Source organism: Cotesia glomerata, linkage group LG4 (assembly GCF_020080835.1).
Source record: "Cotesia glomerata isolate CgM1 linkage group LG4, MPM_Cglom_v2.3, whole genome shotgun sequence".
Lineage (NCBI taxonomy): Eukaryota > Metazoa > Arthropoda > Insecta > Hymenoptera > Braconidae > Cotesia > Cotesia glomerata.
The window spans coordinates 8,582,490-8,594,921 of NC_058161.1; the positions used below are offsets into that span (position 1 = coordinate 8,582,490).

The 12,432-nt window shown below is 34.2% G+C and overlaps 1 protein-coding gene across 1 annotated transcript; it reads left to right on the forward strand.

The window, feature by feature from the left end:
• Positions 1-165: 165 nt before the first annotated feature.
• Positions 166-11,716, forward strand: LOC123263015 (protein stoned-B-like). Its single transcript, XM_044725529.1, has 8 exons — positions 166-325; positions 1,683-4,379; positions 4,410-6,212; positions 6,651-7,549; positions 7,714-7,828; positions 8,209-8,527; positions 8,616-8,826; positions 9,067-11,716. Exons 2-8 carry the CDS (start codon positions 1,716-1,718, stop codon positions 9,209-9,211), a joined length of 6,156 nt encoding a protein of 2,051 aa, XP_044581464.1. The 5' UTR covers positions 166-325; positions 1,683-1,715; the 3' UTR covers positions 9,212-11,716.
• Positions 11,717-12,432: the final 716 nt, after the last annotated feature.

The following is a 12,432-nucleotide window of genomic DNA, read 5'->3' on the forward strand; positions in this document are numbered from 1 at the left end:
CCTTGGCTCTCTTTATTACATTAAATAAAATAAATAACCAACCAAAAGGCTCATTTTATTTCATTTTCGGTAACAATCCATTGGCATTAACACTGAAATTCAATAAAATTAAAATTACTGAAAACTAACAGTGAAAAAAATTACAAACATCACAAATAAGTGTGCATTTTACTTACTATTATAATTACATTTAATTTAATTTATGAATATTATTACTGTGTCAGCTTTTTAAGTTTCTTGCTAATTTTAAATGCCGCTAATGTTTTGTGGACGATGATGTTAAGACAATGTGCAACTTATCAATGGGGCTCATGAGGCTTAATTTGTAAGTACAAATTCAAAAGAATTTTTTTTAACTTTTTTTTAATAAAATTTGGTGAATTATAGAAATTTTTTTAACAAAAAAAAATGAATGCCCTTGATTGTCGTGAAGGTTTCTTTATGGGACACTTGCCAAGTTGCCAGTGACCTGCAAACATGAAGAAATCGTTGAAATAGTCGCAGTTGTCAGTTTATTTTTACTTTAGTTATCATCTTTTTTTATTAATGAATAAAATTTTTTGAAAACCTAAAATAGAAAAACTGGTTATCATTATCATTATTTAAATAGAATAATGTAGTAAAAAATAGTGCGATACACGCGATAATAGTCATCCTATAATCTCTATAACCACCCTTACTATTCCATTGGCTGCGCACACACCCTCGCTTATCTTCGTGCTCCAACTCCGAACAGAATACGGGATCGATATTCTCGAAACAGCATGTTCGTAAATTTACCGAATGACGAAATGGGTCACTTTTAATTTTATCATTCCGCTGGATTGGTATATTTCATATTTTTTCTTTATTTTTATCCATTCATTAGTCATATACGTCGTTCTACGAGCAGTTATCATTAATTATAATACAATTTAATTAAAAAGTTTTAGAGTAAAAAATAAATAATGCATACCATTAATGGAAGTTGAAGATTTGTTGAGTATTGGATATCGAGCTTACTACCGAACTGTTGCACCTTGTCCACCATCGGCTGAAATAGTAATTGACAGTTTAGTATTTTAGTTATCTTAATTTTCTGGATTAATATTTATAGTTTCTATGAGTATTTTTATGCAAAGGACTTTGACATATTTTTTTTTTTTTTTTTTTCGTAGGCGTTTATTGATTGTCTGCTCTGTCAATGACTATAATTAATTTCTTTTTAATTTTTTACTAATTGCTTCCGTAGGATTAGGCAATTTTTATCATTTTTATTTTAAATTTACAATACTTACTAATTTAATTCTTATAAAATTTTTCTATAAACGCCTTTTTAAACATTTTTTTTTCAAAATAAAAAAAAAATTTCACATTTTTCTTCTACAAACAGTATCAAAAAAATTATTTCAAAAATTTTACTCTAAAAAAAATAAACTTACATTTTACTACAAAGAACTGTTATACGCTATTTATAATTATTTATTAAAAAAAGTGTAACGTCAATATTTAACTTTCTTATAAATAATGTACTTCCAATGTATCGAGTATATAAAAAAAAAATATATATATATATTATATACTATATAGAATCAATCGATCATGTTCTACTTTAGCTCACCAGGAATTCTTAACGATTGAATAATAAAGATGAAAAGAAAGTACCAACAACAATGTTGATTGATAAATAAATTATTTTTCAGAGGCCTCCCCCATGCCCTGGTAGCTTGTAGAGAATGCACAAGCTGATGCACAAGGGCTTAAAGAAGAAGAAGAAATCGAAGAAAGGAAAGAAAGGTGAGGAGGAAGAGTTCGACCCCGAGGAGCTCGAGCGTTACAGGCGAGAACGGGCGGAAGCCCTTGAAAAAGCTGCTGCCTCTGGCTCATCAGCAGCCGGCTCTGACGAGTGGCAAAAATTCCAAGCGCTAACTGCTGGCGTTGACTCTATTCTCAAGAAAACCCAGGGTGACCTCGACCGCATAAAAGAGACCTCTTTTTTCCAACGCAAAGCGCCGGTAGTTGAGGAAAAGAAGCCCGAAGTTGACCCGGAGGTTGAGAGGGAACGCGCCAAGCGTTTCATTGGGTTCGACAAGGACGGGAATCCCATCGAACAGACCGAAAAAGAAGAGCCAAAAAAGAAGGAGATAACCGTCACCGAGGAGGGTTTCGTTGAGATACCTGACGACGACGAGGAAGATGAGATTTCAGCAGAGGAAGATATTTTCGATACGACCTACATCGATGTTCTTCAAAACACCGAGATCCAACTAGCTTACATCCCCGACAGCCCGACCGAAGAAGAAGCCGGTGACGATCCATTTGATACCACCAACGCCGATAAAGTTCTCAAGACTGTCGACAAGCACGGTAAAAAAGTAGTCAGTCTTGGCAACGCCGTCGAAGTACTTTCCGGTCGCGTCGAACAAGCCAGTGCTTGTAAGATCTCTCGACCTCGCAAAGTCAGAGTACAAAATTTACTACTTGACGACGCAGAGCTCGAAACGGTCGCTTCCGAGTCCGGAGAAGCTACTACTGCAAGCGAACCTGTACAAGTTGAAAAAACTTTACTAGACGACGATTCAGATCTTCCAGATATACCTATCGATTTAACAAACTTATCTTCTATTTTACCAAGACCAGTCACACCTGACGTTAACCTCTCCGACGAGAACAACAAACTCTCAGAAGGTCCCATTGATATCTCGGAGTTCGAGATCTTGAGAGAGAAGACTATTCTCGAAGAAATACCTGATTTAGATGATGATTTTGATCTTGACGGACCAGTTGAAGCTCCAGCTGGCTTGGTAGAAGACGACGATCCTTTCGCGGAGAAAGAACCAGAGGGAGTCCTTGCAGAAGTTGAGATTATTGAAGCGAGCTTCGAAGTCGCTACATTCGTAAACGAGGAAGATCCTTTTGATACAACTTTTGCTGATAATTTGGTACCTGGAAAAACAGAGCTCAGGTTTATTGAGAAGGAACTTGACGAGTTACCTGATTCAGAGGTCACTATCTCCTTGACAGACCCTGCAGGTCTGAAACGTGACTACGAAACTGGATTGCTGAGCCAAAAAACAGAGAAAACTGATCTGCTAGGTGGTTCTTCCACGGATTTGACCCAGCTTTCTGATCGACCAATCACCCCGGCTGGAGAATTGACTTACGTAGATCCTTTCGATACTTCAGGAATCCAAGAGCCAGTTCCTGGACAAGGTGAGTTGAAGTTCCTGGAAAAAGAGCTTCTGGGAGACAAAAAGGCTGATAGTCTTGAAGACGACGATTTTGATCCTCGAAAAGAAGAGGTAGTTGTCAAAAAAGCAGCTCCTCCTCGTCCACCTCCGGTTAATTCTAAGGTTAACGTTAAAGTTGAGTTTGAAGCTGAAGAAGCGGCTGCTATTGCTGCGAACCAGCTGCGAAAGCCTTCAAGGCCAGAAGTACTAGGCTTAGCTCCGGTTAAAAGCGTTTCTTTCGAGCTACCTACTCCCTCTCAACGCCCGGACTTGTTGATCACAAGCGACGAAGAAAAATCAATACATTCTAAGCCTCTGACGCCTTACTATTCTCAGAAGTCTATTGACGAGGCAGCCGAGGACAATTTGCCCGAAGACGAGGTCAATGCAGATCCGTTTGACACGAGCTTTGTCGCGAAAGTAACCCCTGGAAAAACAGAACTCAAGTTAATAGAGTCAGAATTATTGAAAGAAACTAAGTTAACTCACAGCACCAGCGAACACGACTTTAATCCTCGGGAACCAGTCAAGAATACCAGAAGACAGAGCGACTTTGGTGGAACTTCTGTGAGACCTAAGAGTCTTAAATTTGGAGAAGCTACCGAGTCACTGTTGGAAGACGACTCCGAAACTAAAAGTGTGTATGAAATAAACGAAGCAGTTCACAGGAAAAAAGCTGACCCGCCTAAACGGCAGGAAAGTTTGTTGGACGCAGAAGTTGACGTTAATATAAAAGCTCTTACTCCGACTATCGAGACCAGGGTTTCTGAAGAAGAGGAAGAAGAGATATCCTATGTTGATCCTTTTGACACCTCGATAGCAAGTAACATTTTGCCGGGGAAAGCCGAGTTGAAGTTACTCGAAAGTGAGCTCAGCAAAATTCCAAATCAGGTTCAGCCTATTAGAATAAATCCGATCAGTGCGGATAAACTTTCGCGGCCGCCAAAACCACCTGTCATTGAAGAGGACCAAGATTTTGATCCAAGGGCTGGAGAAGCGGCCCAAGATTTCTTGTCCTCTGACATTCAAGACTCCGGGGATAAAGTTCTTACTCCTGTGCTGAGCCAAGATTTTGACGACGACACTGTTGATCCATTTGACACCAGTTTCGCTAGTATTGGACCTGGAAAAACAGAACTTAAACTTTTAGAATCTGAATTAGTTGATAAATAAATACCTGGTGTTTTAAATTTTGATTAGAAAAAAAAAACAAAAATGGATTCCAAAGGTGGTAATCCATTTTTGATGGATGATTATCCATCAGAACCGGTATCGCAGCAGTCGAATCCATTCCTCCAAGACTTTGGCGCCGAGCCTGAGGCACCGGTGAGCAATGACAATCCGTTTTTCAACTTTACCGCTGAAGAAAACTACCAACCTCCACCAGCTGACTCTACAAACCCGTTTGCATTCTTTGAAGCACCTACAGAGGCTCAGCCCCAAGAGTTTGTACCAGCGACAACCGCTGCTGAGGTTCAAGAAGCGAATTTTCTGGGTACAGACACTCAAATAAACTTATTCACAGACCACGTTCAACCGGAAGAGGAGGTAGATTTTATTTCGCAAAACGAAAAGGTCAAAGTTGAATCGAGCAATGAAAAGCCTACGCCAAAACGCCCACCACCGCCACCCAGACCCGTTCCACCCCCCGCACCACCTAGAAACACTAAAGATTTAATACTCTCGGTTACTGGCGCAATGGACGCGACTTCAAATCATTTGTTGGACCGCCTCCAAGCTACTCGAACACCCAGTCCCACGCTGATGCACTCGCCATCGCCAACGCCCGAACACAGCTATGCAGATTTACTGGATGTTGATAACAATATTCCAGATTTGATGTCCGATGATAATCAATCAGCAGCCACTGGTCAAACGGAAAACATCCTTGATATATTTGATGCTCCCCAAACTGAAATGACCGCTGACTCCATGTTCTCGGCACCTAGTATGGACACCAGTGTCAGTCAACCTGCTACTGATGTTTCTTCTTTTGGTGCCACAATGGATAATCCGTTTGGCATGGTTAATGAACCCGTTGTCAACGTGATGTCTTCTTATGGGTCTGAAGCTGTTCCTGAAGAAACTCTACAAGAAAAAAGACCATCAGTTGACGTTTCTACGCCATTTGCAGACATAACTTCACCAGAAGCAGTAGATGCTCCTGATGCATCGGCAATTAATCAACCTGAGTCGAATTTCTTCTCCGTAGATCAATCTACAGTATCAGAAATGACCTCCGCACCTTTTTCTTCAGTTCAGTCTGGTTTATTCAGTGCAGAACCGCTTTTCACAACAGCACCAAGCAAAGAAACTACTCAACAAGTGCCAACAAGTGCTGCGACAAATATCTTCGCGTCAGGTTTGCTCGAGGATTATGGTCAACAGCCTGAGAGTGTGGGTGAACTGATATCTTCTAGTCCAACACCAGCATCCGAGTTTCCCAATAGTGCTTACAAGCCAGAAGAACTGGATAACTTTGCAGCGGCAACTGAGTCCATTCGGAACACTTCTGACGCATTTGATGCATTTGCCAGTAAATTCGACAAAGCTGCTGAACCAGAAGCTGGAGACCCGTTCATGGACGCTTTTGGGTCTGGACAAACTGCCATGGATACGTCCAGCGATGTCTGGGGTGACTCTTCAGCAGCTGGTTCTGACGGAGCTAATATTGGATTTGGTGAAAGTGAAGGATTTGATTCTTTTCTCAGCATGACGGCTCCTCCTCAGGAACCTGGGAGGATGAAACGGAACGACTCCGCGGATTCTGATGAAGCTCCTGATTTCAGTGTCTTTATCAAGCCAAAAGAAGGCACTGAAGCCTTCAACGAGGGCGGTCCTGTGCCTGTTTTGGCTCCACCACCAAAGAGTCCGATAAATTCAGCTTACAATGACTCATCGCCAAGGTTCAATCCGTTTGACAAGTCAGCTGGGTTTGCACAGGAGGCTGTTATTCCTTCGGAGATGCCCCAGGTTCCTGAGATGACTAGAACGGATTCTCAAGTAAGTTATTTGCAATTTAAATGCAATTATTCAGTCAGTATTCAGAATAAATTATACATCTTTATTCTTTGTTAAAAATTGATACAAAAAGTAGTTTATATCCAAGAACTTTTCAATATTAAATAAGAAATTTAAATTCTATCGAATAAAAATTTCAAAATATGCATCGAAAAAATTTTATCGAGTTTTCGTATTTATATAACCTAAAAATATAAGAAGAAAACTGCTGTTATATATATGTTAAAATAAATATAATATTTAGCAAGACTAATAACGCTAGATCAATATTTTTTACCTAAATAAATAAATCAACATAAATTACCTAAATAACAAAAACTGACAAAGTTGAACCTATTTCTTCTTTTCTAAAATTAAAATTCTCTTACCGTCATATATAGTAACTGTATAAATAACTAATTTCCATTTCTGTTATTTTAGGAAACTCCACCGACGCCATTGTTCGATGAAGATGTCAGCCAACCACTTGAAGAGTTTCCTCGAGTCACGTACACAGGAGATGGTTGGGAAATGCACTTACGTCAACCGAATAAAAAGAAGATAACAGGACAAAGATTCTGGAAAAAAATATTTGTAAGGTTAGTTTACCAAGGCGATGCTCCGGTTCTTCAGTTATTTAATAAAAACGACGATAAAGATCCATTTCAAGAACTGCCGCTCCTAACATGTTATTCAGTGTCTGACATAGCAGCCCAGCAATTCGATCAATACGGAAAAATATTTACAGTTAAGCTTCAGTATATATTTTATAAAGAGCGCCCGGGGGTTAGGCCAGGACAAGTTACAAAAGCTGAGCGACTTACCAACAAATTGAGCCAGTTCGCGGCTTATGCAATTCAGGGTGACTATCAAGGTGTTAAAGAATTCGGTAGTGACTTGAAGAAACTAGGTCTTCCCGTGGAACATGCGCCCCAAATTTCGCAGCTTTTTAAATTGGGCTCGCTTAATTATGAAGATCTTAAAACATTTTCCTGTGCAATTGAAGAAGCTCTCTTCAGGATACCAGCACAGCGAGAGCGTGCGCTGACCTACAAGATGGAGGAAGTCCAGATTAATGTCGTAGACGAACTTTATGTCGAGCAGAGCGCCTCCGGGCATGTAGACAAACAAATAGCAAGGGTTAGGTTGTTTTTCCTGGGTTTTCTCACCGGGATGCCGGATGTCGAACTGGGCATCAATGATATGTGGCGCCAAGGCAAAGAAGTTGTCGGCAGACACGACATCATCCCAGTGGTGACTGAAGAATGGATCAGGCTGGAGAGCGTTGAGTACCATTCCTGTGTTCAGCTAGACGAGTATGAGAAGTCTAGAATTATTAAGTAAGTTTTAATCGTTAACATTTATTTCAATTTTTATTTTGATTAACTATTCTTTTTAATTATTAATATTACTAATTTTATATTGTTATTGCTCAATATGCTAATAATTGTTATTAACACGTAGTTTCATAGATGATTTTGTTTTTTTCTAACTATTTTAAAAGGTTCAAACCACCTGATGCATGCTATATTGAACTAATGAGATTCCGGGTAAGGCCACCGAAGAATCGAGAGCTGCCGCTTCAGCTAAAAGCTGTAATGTGTGTTACAGGAAATAAGGTAATGCTTTTATATTTTAAAAATTTTTAATCAATACTTACTCTGCTTTTTAATAATAATTTTATTTATTTTTAAGAATCGACTTCTCTTGTTGGAAACTTTTACTTTATTGTTTTATTCTATGGGGAGAAGTGAAAGATTATATTTTATTTAATTTTTTGTTATTTAACTTTGTTTTTTTTTTTGCACCTTCCTATGAACTTTTTAATATATTCTGAAAACTTTTCCTTTTTTCAATAATAATGTTTTTTATTTTTCAATATTTTGACTATAATTAAAAAAAAAAAATTTTTTTTAAAAGATTTTCTCATTCAAAAGTTGATAATTAAAAAAATGTAAAAACTCTACATTGTAATTATTAATTTTAATTCAATCATCAGGTTGAATTGCGTGCTGATATTCTGGTTCCTGGATTCGCATCGCGAAAACTTGGACAAATACCTTGCGAAGACGTGATGGTCCGATTCCCGATTCCCGAGTGCTGGATTTATTTGTTCCGAGTGGAGAAACATTTTCGATATGGCTCAGTAAAGTCTGCTCACAGAAGAACGGGCAAAATAAAAGGCATTGAGAGATTTTTAGGTGCTGTTGATACTCTGGAGCCGCAATTGATGGAAGTAACATCTGGACAAGCTAAATATGAGCATCAGCATCGTGCTATTGTTTGGAGAATGCCTCGCTTACCTAAAGAAGGACAAGGTAAAATTACTACATCGAGATAATTATTATTTATAGTTTACAATAGTTGATAATTGGGAATCGATTATTGATTATTGACTTCTTTCAGGTGCATACACGACTCATGGACTTGTTTGTCGCATGTGCTTGACATCTTATGATCAGATACCTGAAAAGTTGACCGAGTATGCGTATGTTGAATTTACAATGCCAGCTACTCAAGTCTCACACACAACAGCAAGAAGTGTCAGCTTGCAGAATAGTGACAGTGATAATCCACCAGAAAAATACGTGAGAAATCTCTCGCGACATGAATACAGGTACTCTTTTATATTTTTTATTTAATCCTCTTTAACGGAACTCTCACATTTTAAATAATTGAAATAAAATTGTAGAGCGATTAATCATAAAATATTGAGAATATATTTTTCATTAAATAACGTGATTTTTAATATTTATTAAGCTAAAATATGTTTTTTTATTTTATTTTTTATTAAAATGTGAATTTAATTCAATAAAAATTAACTTACAGTTATTTAATTATTTTATCTAATTATTAGAGTTGGAATTGAGCACACACAAGGGGAAGGACCCGGTGCTTACGTATCAGCAACCAAGAAAATTCCAGAAAGTACTCCAGAGACTCATGAAGAACCTTCACCTCAGCCAGTAGCAGCTGAGTCAGATTCTGATTCTTCAGAATAAATTTAATCTTAAGTAATGATAGGTACAATATAACAAAATAAATTATATACAAATATATAAATATATACATATATAAATATGAATACGATGATAAATGGTTGAGAATAAGGTAGAAGATTAGAATAAAAATGTTATAATTTTTCCTTGCCAGTTTAAACGCTTGATAAAGTACCATCAAGCCTCTAAGTACCAAATGCACACACTTAAAATAAATAATAAAGTTATAACTATTGTAATTAAAAAAAATAATTATGAGAATGACTAGTCGGTAAAAAAAGACAATACACACAGCTTTTTATGTTTATTTAAAAAAAATAATTTGTTACTTTTCAAGTATGTAATTTTAATTACAATTCATATTCATAAAAGCTCATTGCTAGTAATTTTAAGGAATTGATTTAAATTTAATTTAAGATAATTTATTATAAATTTAATTCGCCCGCAATTATTCTAATTTTTTGCGATAATATAGTAACTGGTGCAATTAAAAGTATTATATTTATTTATAGTTGATGATAGCAGATGTTGATATCACTAAATCATATCTTTGCTTTAAATCATTAAAATTATACATATAAATTGTTATTTAATCAATTAAAGGACGTGTTGTTGGTATTGCGTATTGATGAAGGATTGAATTGCTAGTCATAATGATTATTTAATAGTCACTTAATTTTAAGATATATATACATAAATTAAATATAATTAATTAAGTAGATTATAAACTAACTAATTATAAGAATAGATTAAGTTTCATTTTTTACTATTATTTGACACATGTCACGTTATGAAAATTCTTGAAAGAACCCCAGCTAAGACCAAAGATGACAAAATAAGGATGCATTGTGTATTACAATTATACATAATGTAATTATATTATAGCTATATTATTGCATTAATTTGGTGCTATTTTAGCTACCAAATCCATTGTTGTTAATTATTATAAATTATAATATACATAAAATATCAAAGTATTATATATTAAATACATATTTAAGGTATTTATAAAATAGTTATATTAATAATTAAGCTATGATTAAGTAGAATATAAGTTTCATTTCAATTATTTATTATTTAAACACTTTTATGTCCTCAATGAGGTCTTGGAGAGTGAACTCTAGTCAACCGGCACGCTAATTAATGTTAATTAATATATAAGAATGTATAGTCATAATATTAATATTTATTTATAGTCTTAATACAAATAATTTGTTAAAAAATAATTAATAGTTTTAAAATGATTATGGATGTGAGCTTTTATGTAAAAATGAAAAATGAAGTACTTGAGAAGTAACATTACTTATAACTGAGTTTAAATAAATGAGCGATTTATTTAAAGGGTATAATGCTTGTTAAATAATAAAAATATAAAGATTTTTGAAACTCGTTGCCATGACGGTGACGTTTCCAGCTCGTGATCTCAATATGTAATCGTACGTGAGAACAAAAACCGCGTTGTATAGTTAAGATAAATTTATCCAACGTAAATTGCATGAATAGAATTATTTATTAGCGTAAATATTATAAATAATTTTAATTGATATTTGAATGAGTATCAAGTATAAAATAACAATTGAACACAACAATCGAAGATAATTATAAATAATGCAAGGAAGTTTAAACCTTGCTGCAATATAAAGGTGTTTTTAATGTCTTCTGATTAAAATCATACGTGTATATTCAAATATATTAAATTGTAATTCTGATAATGAAGATGATAATTATAATGATGATTATTCAGATCTTTCGAGTCTACCGATTGTTGTTATTCATGTTAGACATCGACGTAATATATAATTGCAATAATGATAAAAAAAATATATCATAATATATTTTCTTTGATGTAATAAATTAAAATTAAAATATTCAAATTAAATATACACTGAAAATAATAAAAGTATATGTATAAAATAAATATTATCTGCGTAATAATAGTATCTATCATCGGAAAAATAAACGAATCCAACGGTGAAGTTTCAATAACAAAAGTTACCACACGTAGCTCTTGTATGAATGTTTAAAAAAATCAATTGTATTAATTAATTAATTAATTGATTAATTGATAAGGTTTTTTTATTATTTTGACATTTAAAAAGCCAGTTTCCGGGTATATATGACAATGGTTTTTAGACAATAGAGTAAATAAAATCTCCAATTTATTTTCAAGATTAACGATTGTGTTCTGAAGTCATTAGTAATTACTAATTAATAATAAATAATATGATATAAATAATAAAATAAAACACACACGTGTGAAATAACTGTAAACAAGTAAATAAATAATAATAAATTGTTAAAATAAAAAAAAAATATAAATAAAATAGTAGGGTGTGATGTATAACGATGTGCAAAAGACGTACCAATTATTTGTTGTATATTTATTTTTTGTGAAGAATTTAAATCTGAATAAAGAATGAGTTTGAAAGTGTTTTCAAGTTTAAATTCTGTTTGGCTTGTGACAGAGACGTGTACTTATAAACAATATGAACTTGTTTAAGCAATTAATATAAGCCGTTTCATTTATTTATTTCAATCATTAATTACCAGCTAAGTTTCTGCCCGCTTCGCTGACGAAAGTTTATATTTATGTTTGTTTAATTTCTTTTATGATTTTAAGCTCTTTAGTAATTTCATTAAAATAAATTGTTAATTAAAAGTTATTAGTAAAACTATAATCTAAGTTGGCTTATATTTTATATGATTTTTCATATAAAAATTCTTTATAAAAATATTAAAATTTATTTGAAGGCGTAAGATGGACGGCGGGGCAAGATGGTCGATCTTTACAAGCATCGAATGTTACAATTCCATGCTTGTATAGCTTATTGATAAATTAGGAGACATTTCTTCTATGACATCCAGAGTAGAAGGTTACAAAAAAAAATCCTGATACGTATAAGAAAAAAATTAATTATTTTACAAATCAATAAAGTTCTCAACTAAACATCAACAGGATTAATCATCTAATTCGTTTATCAAATGTCAAAAATTGTCAGATGTCTTTTATTTTCACTATAAACAACTCGTGAGTTAATTATTACTAAAAAAAAATTATAAAAAGACTATGAAATATGTGCTAAAAATATCTTCATCTTCTAAGGATTGCGCAGTTGTTAGTTTCAAGAAAAATGTCTTTTCATTTATCACCAATCAAGATTATAACGATTAAAAAAACTAACAAACAGATATTTAAAAAAATGATTAACAATTAGAAAGGATTT

Coding starts and splice junctions, on each gene's coding strand:
- LOC123263015 (XM_044725529.1), top strand. CDS start 1,716: ATGCACAAGCTGATGCACAAGGGCTTAAAGAAGAAGAAGAAATCGAAG. Junction 6,213..6,650: donor TGACTAGAACGGATTCTCAA/GTAAGTTATTTG, acceptor CTGTTATTTTAG/GAAACTCCACCGACGCCATT. Junction 8,528..8,615: donor CTTACCTAAAGAAGGACAAG/GTAAAATTACTA, acceptor GACTTCTTTCAG/GTGCATACACGACTCATGGA.